Source organism: Anopheles arabiensis, chromosome 2 (assembly GCF_016920715.1).
Source record: "Anopheles arabiensis isolate DONGOLA chromosome 2, AaraD3, whole genome shotgun sequence".
NCBI classification, from domain to species: Eukaryota; Metazoa; Arthropoda; class Insecta; order Diptera; family Culicidae; genus Anopheles; species Anopheles arabiensis.
The window spans coordinates 82,908,645-82,922,525 of NC_053517.1; the positions used below are offsets into that span (position 1 = coordinate 82,908,645).

Sequence of the window (13,881 nt, forward strand, 5' to 3'; positions counted from 1 at the left end):
AAAGTGCGCATTATGCTCACGTATGTACGTTGAATGGAGTAAAGTTTACCCCCCTGATGATGTGTGCCACTGGGCAAGTACCTTTCCCTGTCGAGACCGTTGCTTTGGGATGCCATGTTTGGTACTTCACTGACACTGTACTTTGACGGGAAAGGATATTACAAAAAATATTTCCCTTTCACTCCATGTAAATGCTGTCGCGAAAGTTTTGTAACTTTGCAGATGATTAATCGTACCATTCTGCAGTGTGTTTTGATGAGCTCACCAGAAGTTATACGTCGTTTCACAAAAAGGGGATTGGCGCAACGGTAAATAGTATCCTCTTGTTCGCAAAATAGGGCGCACTACTGTCACAACTGTCTTTCAAAGCTGTCCATACAATCACGAGAAAATAAAACAACTTACCCCGAATGCACTAAACCGTTTCCTTCTCGGGTGCGGGTCGTGCTTGTTCAAGAACACTTCGGATTTCGGCCGGGGTGGCTTCTTAGGTCGCATTATCACACGTGTTTCCTCCCGGATGTCGTCGTCCAGCAGCTTGCTGTCGGACGACACCGACAGCTGCCTATGGACGCGCTCGTGATCGCTTACTCTGTTCCAATCTGAAAGTATGAAGAGGAGAGAAAAAAATACAGTAAGAAAATGTTGTTCAACTATCGTCCTAATAGGATATCGTCGCTTGTAGCGTAACGATGCTGCTTCCCTTGCTGTCCAAACAGTGCAACTTTGCGTGAGCCGGAATTATGGCGGTTTGATTACTTCATCAATTTTCAAACTTGTTCAAACACCGATTGCCGCCATCGGGCAAGCACAACTTCCGTTCTGTGTTATTTACACTGCACTACTCCGCACTCCTTCTACCGACTGGAGTGTGCTGTAAAGTGTACGCAGTTAAACAATTTGCCAACTCGAATGTACAAGTTGCACTTTGTTCAAACATTATCGATGCCCAAGTGATGGGAAGGAGGAGTGCCATCCGAAAGAAACACACAGCACACCACCGTCAAGCGCGATTTGCATTACGCGGGCAAAGTGTACGGGCAAGTGTAAATGTATCCCCCCCTTGCTTGCCAGTACGCCTGGAGCAATGATGGAATATTGCAACTACTACCCACTCATCACAACCTTCCCTTCCGCGCAAGGACAAATATTTATCTTATAACCTCCTGGCAGAAATTCACTCAGCTTAATTTGTTTGCTGTATCAACTACCACCGAGCCCGGTAGGTACAGTACTCGGCAGGATCTTGGTGCTCTCCTAGGGAAGGTATAAGCGAGTGCTTGTGTGCGTCTATGTGCGCCCTGGGATATTTCAACCAGGAACTGGATTATAACAACATTTACTCCCTCGCTTCATACTCTGATCGCTGCTCGCCAACTCGAAGAAACCGGTTCCATCTTCAAGAAAGCTTCGGCTGCAGTGTTACGCAGAACGTCGCGGATTTACACCACCACCGGCCATTCTACGAGTGTGGTAGTAGTTTCGTGGAAAATTGTAACCGGGAGCTAAATTTAATTCGCATCGTGCTTGCCGGAAGTGATTTTTCCTCCCGGGCGCTTTACCTACTGGTTGAGGGAAAGGAAATTTGACTCGCAGCGATACAGCATTATGATACCTGGCCCGTGGTTCGATCTTTTGCATGGAAAGGAGGGGAAATGATGAGTACTACGAAGTAAGGTTCGGCCGTTCAGTGGTAAGAGGTGGCCCAGCACAGCCAGCGTTCTTTGCGCTGAGAGCTTTTATCGAGAAAGGAATTATTCATCGATGGAAGAACTGGAAATGTTTTACCGTCGGAAGCGCACTCGTTAAGGGTCAAGGATAAGGGATGAAGTGGGTATTGGGATTTACATCAAGTTACGCAGAACAGTATTTATAGGATTTTAAAAGGAGAAACTGCGTAAAAAACATAAACTTAATTATAATTAATTATATTATTTATTTGTTACTCGAAATTTTTCTATGTTTTACTCAATCACTAATTTTCAATATCACTTGAACTACTGTTTCATTTATTCCACAACTAATGGGCTGTTTTCAGTCTAATAAGCTATACAGTTGATTCAACAGTATTTTAGAGCCTATTTAAAATATCAAAAAGCATAAACAAATCCTCCCCAACACTGTAATATTCTACAGCTACTATCTATAGTAAGAAACTGATGATTTATTCAATTAAAACCCATTAGCAAGCTAAATGCTGCGCCTTTTCCAATCCAAAGAACTTTAATCTCTCTGGTTTTGAAATTCAACGAACCAGCTCGTCCATCCCGTTTGCCCACGATTTATTACCGCAGCAGCAGGTCCAGGGTTTCCCAATTGAGTGTGAAATTAATCGAATCGGATTTTCCCGATCCGGAAAAATTCCACCACAATCATATGCACGTACACACGCAACGACGCGCGGCCACTGTGATCTAAGCCACTGAATATCAAACCGCTAACGAACAGCCGCCCATAAATCACCACAAAACATGAGCAACATACAGAGCGCGATCTACAGCATGACCACCATTACCATTCCCTACCATCTTCTGCTCATCCATCCACCCGCTCCGCGCTCGTTCCTTCCATATGCATTTGTTTTGGACGTGATTAGGCGGGTGGTGTGGAGGAAGGAAGAGAAGCGAAAGCAAGCATAAAAATCTCCAGATCCCGGCCCACATTCCGACAAATCAATTTCACTGTCCATTTGGTTTCAAATATAGCGACCAGCTCTTCCTTCCCTGCTATTCCCTACACTACCGCCCACTCACCAACCTCAACCAGGGGTGGGGTGGTTTTGGGGGATAGGGCGCACGCGAGCTCTATTTGCGTACCGATCCGCAATAAATTTCCATTACCGTGGATTATTGATTAATTTTTAATGCTTCCCACGACTCGTGCCGGCGGCGGCATTACGATTCCCTGGTGTTCTTGGGAGTTTTTCTTCTCTATTCCTACCTACAGGGGGGAAAACAGTCGCAGAAAAAGCATAAGCTACTTAATGGGCCTGTCTGCCGATCGATTGCGCCGGGTAATGGAACACAGCGACCATTTCCATGAGAGCTTTTATAATTTTCACCATTTTTTTCGCCATGAACTTCCCGCCTGCTGTCGCCAGGGAAAGGAGGAGATCGTTCTTCTTTTCACTTAAAATGGCGATATTTAATTGCTTCTAGCTTCGCTTTGCGCTGCATGACACAAAAGACGCATGCGACAATAAGTGACGATGATGATGATGAACGCTGTAAAATATTTAATTTTATTTGCTCCGTCCGAAAACACACAAAAAATCAATCAATCGTTGCGATTGAAAGTTCGTACTTTGTCAACGGGAGGGAGATTGCGATCAGGAAGTGAAATCCATTAAAAACGCACACAACAGCAAGCACAACAGCACAACAGATCTGCTGTCCAAATCCGGACTGCCCCGTCAGCTTGCACGGAGGAAGTGAAACAAGATCCACAAAAAGGAAATTAAAACAGAGACGACAGCAATAAAAAGCATGCAATTAATTTGCACGCGTTTGATTCTTCATTTTGCTTCCTTTTGATATTTCAATTTCGCTTCCCTTCCTATGGCACGGCCCATTCCCAATCATTTCTCGGAACAAAAATGGCGATTTGTCGCCAGTTATTACGATAAGCAGCAAACGCGAGTTACGATTGCCACCTATTTAGCAGGAGTCATTGTGAGGTGTTTATAGGTACGGAAAAAAGGCATCCATTTTCCCCTTCCAACATCCAAATTAGCTATTCCAGGAAACGAGGAGATACAAAAAAAAAGAAACTCATAACATCCATGAACACATAAAAGGTGTCGCACGGAATGGTGCTACTTAGTGGGATGAAAATGGCTCCTTCCAATGGCGCTCAATAAACCAAATGGGTATCATTTTTTTTCCTGCTCTAAAGTTTGTTTTCTTTTTTTCGAGCTGCGGTTAAACAGCGGCCAGGTCGGCTCGTCGGTGGCATCTGGTTCGGGATGGCATTTAGGTCGCCCTGTTTTTTTTTTACACAGATTTGTTTTGAATCATTTTGTTATTTCGGACAGGAAAAGCAGCCGATGGATTGGGGAAGCTTCAATTTCAACACGGTGACTTGTTTTTAATGTCTTGCTGTGTGTATGTGTGTCGTGTGATAGGACAACACGGTCGCAGGATTCTGGAACAGCGTCGTTAAAATTAAATAAACATTTAAAAAAGAAAACCCATAACGATGTACCAGGTTAGCTATTAAATGCCAATGAAAGTTGTGTGCGTGTGGAATTCTTAAGTGAAAATAAAACAAAACCTTAGTTTGAGCTGCTTCCAGAAGGAAAGGCACGTGACGTTAGCATAGTTAATTATATTTTAATTCGTTTTTATCTTTCGAAAAGGATTGAAATAAAAATAACGAAATATAATTCCAGCACCCAACGGATTAAAAATACGTTTCCTGTCCAGAAAATCTAAAGAATTGACACAAAACACATCCCTGAAAGGATTCGGGAGGGGACCGTGAACTGCAGCTTTTGTGACGCTTCCTTTTGCTTCTTTAATTCTCGATTAACCCATCCTCTTCCTTGACGCCAAAACAGGATCCAGGCCCATCCCGCCAGGAACACAAACGCGCCCAGATCATTTGGTCACAGATGACGGACACTTTTGGCCAAGCGTTTCCCAGGAAAATGGGAGCCCATCAGCATCGTAAAGGTCACCGCTCCCACCACCATTCCCCTGCCAGTTTGGCTGCGGGCATTCTAAAAAATAATGACCATTCAAAATGATCCTTCCGTTTCGCGTTCTTCCTTTCTGGTTATGTGTTTTCTTGTCCCCTCCCTCTTTTTATGTCCCTTCACACAGTGAAAGACAGCAACAAAAAAAGGTATCATTGGTAGAAAAGGGATTTCCACCCTCCCCTAGACACACCGTTTGGCCAGGACGCCTTCGCTTGACGATTTGAAACCGTTCTGTGGTTTTACTATTCGAGCTCTGCCGTCGTGGTCGAGGTAAGGTTTCTGTGGGCCGTCGGTCACTTTTTTGCTGCTGGTTTTGTTTATCCACACAAACTCTACAGCCATGAGGAGTTGACTATCATCTTCACACATCATTCTCGATGGCCGCCAGGGATCGGACGAACCACAGAATGCGTTTCGTTTCGCGCCCCATCGACACCGTTGCCCATTTGCGGTATCACCGTTCCGGGGCCACAGTGTGAATGCCATTTTCTCATTTTATCATCTACCATCTGGAGGACGGTGATGGCTCGGCGGTCGAAGCAGGAATGACCGCCGTAAGAATGGGGAGCCCGTGGGATGGAACGAAATGGCATGGCGTTTGGTAGGGGGCATTCGCTGAACCGTTTTTGCCTGCAGGCAAAACACCGAGAAGGTCATATTGTTCCCGGTTAGAATCGTTACTGACGCGCTAGCGGAACAGTAGAAGTAAGTAGTGGTGGTGGTAGTTTGAAGCGCAACACACTGGAACCGAAAACGAAGCCGATTGTCCTGAAAGTGGCTACCATTTGCACCAACTGTTTTTTACACACACAACAAAGAAGCTTAAACCCATTTTCTGTACCATCTTTCCTCCCTTCTTGGATGTTTGATAATGCCATCGACCGCTTTTGATGCGAAGTTCAAAACCGGACACGCCTGGACCAGGGATATAACGAAGCTTGAAACGAGTGACATCGTACGACCAGCTCAAAACAATGTGTTCCGGAGACTTCGGGCATTGAGCTACAGGCTTTAGAATTTATGCTTTTGATGTCTTTGGGACACTTTAATTTGATAAAGTAACAGTGAGGATTGAAAATTTCGGCGAAAAGTGGCTTAATATGAAGGTATATAATGAGTGGAAGGAACAACGTTGCATGAAGGGTTGAAGTTGCTAGCCACATTGACAAAAATGAAGTTAACAACCATTGACGTAAGTAGTTTATTCATGCCATTGCTTTATGGACTATCCATTTCAGTGGGTGAAAACAGTAGTTTTTACGAATCAGATGTATATTTTTTTAACCATGTCATGTACTATTAAATAGTAAAAAAACACTTTAATTAACGAAACACACAAAAAACACGAATTTATACCTGCCAGTACCACTAGTGAGCCCACTTGGTTTTCAGTGACTTGATCGAAATTAGATAGATGACTTGACAGAGATCACCCATTGCAGGATAGTCAGTCCTAAGCATGCAGGCACGATCCATTAGTGGCTTGAACCCACGACGGGCATGTTGTTAAGTCGTACGAGTTGACGAATGTATCACCAGACCGGCTTAGAGCTGTTTGTACTGGTAACTGAAAATATGTTTCTCCTATCTTTATTTTCTAGCTTTAGTATAGTACTTCCTCCGCATTCCTTTGTCACTCTTCTTAATGTACAACAGGAAGATTCAATTCATTGTAAAGATTAATCGTTTGATAAGAATATGTGTAAAGTTGAGATGCATGCTTTACCATTAAATAGTGAACATATTTTAATATCCTTTTAGTTGCTTTAATTGCCGGCAAGTCCAAAAATCAATAAAATAGAAGATATACATTTATGATGAAGATAAAAGCAACAACCAGTGCTGCAAAATGTCACTGTCAATGGGGTCCTTTCCGTTTCAAGTTCGTACGCTGAAATTTCAGCCTGTCAGCTGTTTGCATTGTATAGCAGTTTTCGAGCAGCTATCTAAGTGGGTATAATATACAGGTGGGCTTATCCCAACGTATATGAATTTAGAAGGCTGATTTTTAACACTTCTGCTTCTTAATGAAGATTTTAAGAGTGTTTTGTGTATTCGTCAAGCCTCCAGAAAGCTTGTTGGAACAAAAGTATTCACCCATCCTGTCAAAAAGTGATATTCAAATTTGATAATAAAAAACATGCTATGAGACTTGTGGCGATGGGAATTATTGTTGTAGGTTCGGTACGGGTTCGCGTCATAGGCCTGGTGGCAGCGCTGAGTTAGCACTTCGCGATTGGCGCGGTAAACTAATCGAACTTGACCTTGCGTAACAATTGAAATCAATGTGATGCGTCAGGTAAAAAAGCGGACTTCCAGTTATGCTAAACCGTGGGAACGACGTTATGCCACCTCGCATACGTTAACCTTTCGGATTGGGGTTTTGCTGACCGGCCAGCTGATACACGGTGCGTTTGTTGGAGACAGTAAAGCCTTACCTTGGGTAGGGGGACAATACTGCTCATAAGTGAGTTGAAGGGACAAGATGTACGATCCTATGTCCGATCAGAACTGACCTTCTGTCCGTTCTGATAGCTTTATTTATACTCCCATTTTAAGAAAGCTAGCGCACATTTGTTCACCAGATGTTTACGCTCGTAACTTTCTCTTTCGCAACTTGATGCGCTTTGACAAACGCATGTTTGTCAAGAGGGTCGCCTTCCTGGTGGGCTTTTACAATTTACAATGTTTTGCTTAAGGTCTAATGCGTTTCTTATGCTAATTGTTCTTCCTTATTTATGACCTACTTTGGAGGTCTTCCTTGTTTATTTCCAGCTTGGGTGGTGCGACCACCATGGTAAAACACGGAACCGCGTGTGCAGTAAAACACGGAACGCATGTGCAGTGTTTTACCCGGCTGTTAGCATTCATGCTTTAAACGGGTATGCGATAGCATGGATGCTACAGACTACCTGGACTACATACACTTTGATTCTGGATTCCATCACCAAATCTCTTTAATGCACCTTGGGATGAATGTAAACACCACCTTGTTTTGCCATTTTTCGAGCAGGTGCTCGAATCTAATTCTAGCTTTGAGGCTAGAATAATCTAGACTGAAAATTGCAGGCTAGTTTTGTGTGTGGTTTTGTATGGAGTGTTTACATGATTTCAGCCTCCAACTGTCTAGAATCGTAAAGGGCCCCAATACCAGAAAAAAAAAAATCTGACTGAAACAAAATCCATATCAGCGACACGCACTCAATTATGATAATCTGAGGTGATACTCAGAACGATTGGTGTGACCAATTCATGCTCGTGACATGTTTGCGACCATCGCTTGGTCAGTCACTATGTCATGACTTTTTTTTTACTGTGGTCAGTTTTGCATAGTCATGACCAATTCCGGCTGAAACAAAATCATATCAGCGCTACTGTGATGATCAGAGGCGAGCCTCAAACAGTTGGTGCGACTATCACATGCTTGGTGACATTGTGTGCAACCAACTTTTGGTCAGTCACTTGGTCGCGATATTTTCAGTCGTTGATCGTCGCGATGGTCATGGGAGATATGCGGTGCGTGCGAGAGGTTCCAAGAATGAGCATTTTTTCTCGCTCTGTTTGACCTGACAGATAATCAAAACAGATAGAGGGAGAAAGCATGCTCATTTTGTTGTTAGAACCCACGCTCCAAGTATATTCCAAGAACGTCGTGATTATCGCCGACAAGAATGTCGTGACCAAGTGAGTGGCCAAAAGTTGGGTGCTAAACTAAATGTCACCAAGCATGTGATTGATTCTTCAACTGTTTGAGTATCGTCACTGATCATCTCAATGGTGTACGTGAGCTGATTAAAGCTTCGTTTCAGTCATGAGTGTTGATGACTGAAACAATGGCTAAGCATGTCAGTCAGAGTATCGTATTGGACTCAAGAATTAACATGTCGTGTTGAGCATATCATGACGCACTCTTATTGACTATCAACAATGAGCATCAAGCTACCACGGATATGTTCATTGTTTTCTTTGGTGAAAATCTCGTGATACTCATGGCATTTTGCAGCACTGGAAACAACCATACAGATGAAATAATTGAAGCAAGAACACTAATTCATGTTTTTATATTTCTTTCGATACCCTAAGATACCTCTAGCAATGTGATTCTCTCACCAAACCCTGAAAGTTGCTTTCGTAATGGCCTCATAAGCCGTAAAAAGCTTCCGAGATGAGATTGCCATCACCGATGAGAATAATAGACACAACTCACCGAAAAACAATCTACAGAATTTGCTAGAATACTCTCCCATCATTTCACCAAACTTTTCCCTAAAAGACATAAAAAGTACATACAGCTCTGTGCATATAAATTTCTTTCGTTTTTTTTTCTTGCTGTCTTTACAATCCCTTTCGACGCGTAATGGAAGCGGTGGCGGTTTATGTCGAACACACCCTTTTTCAGGGTTAATTTAAAAAAAGAGCACCAAAAGCTTTGTATCATAGAAGATTGCAGGTTTGGAAAAGCTTACACATTTTCAGTATGATTAAAAAGCGCACACACACAAACTCCCAGAGGAGCAAAGGAACAAAGACCCCACACACACATAAAACGCTCGTCTAAAACCCAATAACGTGTTAGCATCATCAGAGCTGAATAAAGCAGCTTCTGTTAGCAGGTTAAGCTTCATAACGGGGCACAAATGGGTATGATTTATTCATACAAATTGTTTCACTCGACCGAAAAACACACACACAATTACACACAGCAAGACACGACAAAGACCGTGGAAGTCGGCGCGAAAATTGCGCCAACTCCAGCGTATCCCTGATGGCGCCCCAATCATTTCATATAGCGCGAGGTAAGAGGGGGAAAAAATGGCGCACGATAAAATGAAAGAATGTACCAAAATGGAAGTTCGCCAACAGAGCTAACGACCTTCACCCACATGTAGGCGGGTGCTGCCAAACCGGGAGTCAGTTTATAAAATGTTCCCGAGCTTGTAGATACACGTTGTGGCCTTTTACGCTCCCACAAAAAAGCTCCCTTCCCAAACTGCGAAGGGAAGAATTTAACGGTGTCATGATTTATTTAATTCTTGAACCTCCTTGATTTGCGCCGCGCCCATTCTATGTCGGCCGACGAACCTAATTTGCATGGCAAATTCATCACCGGCTGTTACGGCTGCCGTGTAAGCCAGCGAACAAAAAGAAAAAAGACGCCCAGTCACGGTGAAACGAATCTGCGACGCGTACCGGGATAACACTGGCATAATGGAGAAATTGGGTCACTAACGCCCAGCATCGCCCGGTTCCATTATCCCGACAGTTTTACATTCAAGCTGTGTTCCGCTTTCAAACTATCGCTCTGTGTTTTTCCTTTCTCCTTCCCTCTCTCTCTCTTTCTTGGTGTGCACACACTGCACTGCCCTCGAACGGTGCGCGCTTGCTGCTTGGTGCATATTTAAGCAGGAGCTTAACTTACGCCCGTCGGCGCGCGACAACACCCTTTGCTATGTCCCGTCGGCACTCCGTTAAGCCAGCCGCCGGCACACACTTTCGCTGCCAGACCCCGTGCACTAGGGTTGCAAACAGTAATAAAGTACGAATTTCACCCCTTCCAAACCACCCGCATAAAGTTGTGACATTTTATTGTAGCGACAGGACCAACACTCCCCTGCTGCCTTTCCTAAACAGAACGTGCCTGATCTGAACGACAAAAACCAAAACTCCAACGCACAATACACCACACCAAGCACCGGCGTTCTGGGGAATCCGGAAGCGAACCGAACGGAAGTGTCTGACTCAAGCTTGCTTGAAGTGGATGTGTGGGGTTTGCTAGAGAGCCCTCCTTGTGCGGCGTCCTCTTCCCCGGTACAGTTGGTTGTTTTCTTTTGCATCGAATGCACCCGTGTAACAATGCAATTCTGCACAATGGATAGAAGGAAAGTGATGTCATTGCATCCGGCAGAGTGTGCACGCGCGTTAGGCATACCATTTATGCTCGCTCTCTCCCACTCCTCCCGTGGGAGCTGTGTCGGTTCGTTGTCTGACGTCCTCTTTTTTGTGTGCACTCTCCAGTTAGCGAGTTGCAACTGCGAAACATTACTGTACCGCGACAGGGGAGGAGTTCGGAGGAGGCAAAATGGAAAAAAAGAGGCGACGGAAACTACAGCGCGACTGCACACAGGACGATTTAATGTGGGTGCGCTCTGTTTCTCGGCAAGGGTTAGTATTTTTTGCGATTTTATGTGTTTTTTTTTGCGGGGGAAGGTTGATAATAAAAGAGTTGTTTTATAAGCATAAAAGATAGCAGCAAGGAGGCGCGCGCGCGAGTGTCGTCTGATGAGAACGATAGTTCAAGAACACCGACGGTTGTGGGTAGAAAAGTGTGTAGAACAGGTGCATTAATGTATTTTCAGTGAAAGTAAATGATCTCATTTAATATTAAAATAAACACTGTTAATTACTTTTTTGAAAGCGATATATAAGATTTATGAAATTCCTATTGGAAATTAAATCTTTAGTTCACTTCTTTTAGTTTGATTTGAGCAATAATTCACCAAACAAATCTATTTGCAATTGTTATGAGATTTAACTCCTTCATCGAACAGAGACTCATTATTTTACAAATTAATATCATTCATTCTTCTTCGACTAGTGATTAATTTTGTTAGGAAACTATTTACCGATTCTAAGGGCAGACCAGGCAAAGTAATTTATTAGAAATCAAACCTCTGTATAAATCGTCTAACTAATTTCATTTTAAAGATAAAATTAGCTCATTCTATAGGGCGAGCTTCTCATATTTTAGAGGTTATACTCCTCGAAGCATTGTGAAAAGAGTTCCAAAACTGTGAGTCAGAAAAAAATGAATAATAGTGAAAAGGTTCATAAAAAATATTCGAGCTGAGTAAAATCCAATGATTTATTTGGGGAAAGAGGAACTCCCTCGGGGGAAGGAGAACTCGGAACTCCTCTCAAATCTCTAATAAAAACGTAAAAATCTGATAAAGCTATTGCTTGAACAAAATAAATAAACAATACTCAAAAGAATTTGGAATCTAAATAAATTGTTTGGGATTCAAAATGTTTAAATGGAGCATTTCATCCCTTGGAAACAATCTTCTACGTTCTATGAACTATTCAACCTGCCCATCTCTCCGTACACCCAATGCTTGCCGGATATCCCGTGCCGCACGCCCGAGGCCGCACACTCGCAGCACAGTCGCGGCGCCGGTTTTAATTTCCACGGGTGCATTTCACCCCGAGCTCGCTGCTGCGGCTCGTAAAGTGGCTTGATGTACGATTGTTTCCATCGTCGTCGCGGGTCCCAGTTTCCCGGTATCTTTGGCTGCAGGAGTAGAGCAAAATTGTTTTTACTAAACTTTTCCACTTCCGAGTAAACATTTGCCCCGTCCTTTTTTATGTGAGCAAATTGCAGCACACAGTCAGCGTAACGAAGGTGCAGCCATAAGCGTTGTTGTACGATTGCCGGGTGTGTCTCTTGTTCTTGTTGCCAATTTCGTTAAAATTTGTTCCACTTTCGCGCTCTATGACAGCCAACTGGTACAATTTATATGTTTTTTAGGACACAAAAAGAGGGAAAACTCCATCTGTTCGTTCTAATAAAGATGTAGTGTTGCATAACAGTGAACAGTTGTGCTTTACTTTCTCTGTACAGCGTAAAACAACATCGAAGGCAAAGTTGGTTCCAACGACTTGACTAGCTTTTCATTTACATTTTTCCAAGGTTATCTTTTTTTTCTCTCTCTCGTGTGAACTTAATTACTACCAGCAAGTCGGTATGAAGCTTTCCTATCAAACGATCAATCTGTGCTGTTTATTTTTTATTGATAGCACACGCAGCAATAAATTAAAGTGCCGTCAGCATACGTAAACACTTGGTGCGGTGTGCGGTGGTTTACAACAAGCAAAAAACAACACAAACTCAAAATCATATTCCAAACATATCGAACGGACACAATCTAATTTGCATTGGCATCTACGTAGCAACGCAAAGGGAAAGCGAAGCAGCTTCTAAGAAGGACCCTGCCGCAACCAAACACGCCAATAACAAATTATGATGAAAATAAATTCATATCGATTGAACAACTTCAGCGACAACGGTTGCCGCCGACAAGCGGGTCATTTCGGGACATTTCGTCAGAATGTCAGCTCAAATCGTAGAGCGAAAATACGCCACGCGCTAGTAACGATCGTCCGTTACTCTGACTGACTGGCATGAAAATCTATCGCATTGAGAAAATGGTGCACAGTGCCGGTTTGTGTGTGTTGTGACAGCAAATGTCGAGAACCCTCCCTCCCCGTAGCTCCTCGTTCTTTTAATCGAAGAATGTTCAAGAAGCGATTGGATATCATCCATTCCAATCTTAATGATGCTGACAGAACGCGCCACACCTCTGCCAGTAGCGCTCGTTCCTTCGTAGTTCTCGTGGAGGGTGCAGCAGCGATCGTTGGCGATGTCGGATAATTTGAAAGGAATGAAAATTTATATTATAGTAATTCATAAGCGTATGTAGCCCGTTCTAGCGGTGAGTGAAGCGGTTCCATCGCCTTTCCAACTCCCGAGAGACTTTCGTGCCAGACACACGCAGTTGTGACACACGCAAACGGCACTTTTCTGCGAGAGGTGTGTGGTACAGCAACCATTTCCGTTCCGGCTAACGAAGTACAGGCACGTTATTATCGTTTCGCTCCAAACCATGGTCACGTTTCGCGTTGGCCGATAAAGATATCATCGTTAAAGTTCCGGCTGGTATGATCGTAGTGGATTATTGGATGATGTTACTTTAATGTTACCAACTTTTTTAGGGATTATTAATGTCTTTTCTGATATGCATTTATATCATACTTCAAAATTCTTACCAAATCTGACCATATAACGTAATGAAATTGAATTAAAATCCTATGAACGTACCGCAGGATACCCTAATTAAATGCAAGCGTGTGCAGCTCTCCTTTGATTGCTAATCGATCATGCTGGCACGGCACGCTGCAACATTGCCAAACTCCTCGCCACATTCTCCAGGCAATCAAATCCTTTATTGATTGCCGCCTCCAACCGGGCCACAACAGGATAACGTTTCACACTGATTAGATTAGTTAGTTGCTCACCGCTCTAACAAACATGCATACGCGTGTACACACGGGCGCAACATATGTCTAGGAAGTTGCCATTTTCACCCTCCAAAAACCGGGCACCTACACTACATGCAGCGATGCGT

The 13,881-nt window shown here is 43.4% G+C and overlaps 1 protein-coding gene across 5 annotated transcripts in view; it reads right to left on the bottom strand.

Annotated features, from left to right (window-relative positions):
- The window catches only part of LOC120897374 (cyclin-dependent kinase 14), a 137,767-nt gene that overhangs the window by 25,613 nt on the left and 98,273 nt on the right, over positions 1-13,881 (bottom strand). For all 5 annotated transcript variants that reach the window (XM_040302216.1, XM_040302215.1, XM_040302219.1 and 2 more), the window contains one exon: positions 406-602. In XM_040302216.1, the coding sequence (XP_040158150.1) occupies positions 406-602 (197 nt within the window). The remainder of the gene's footprint in view (positions 1-405; positions 603-13,881) is intronic.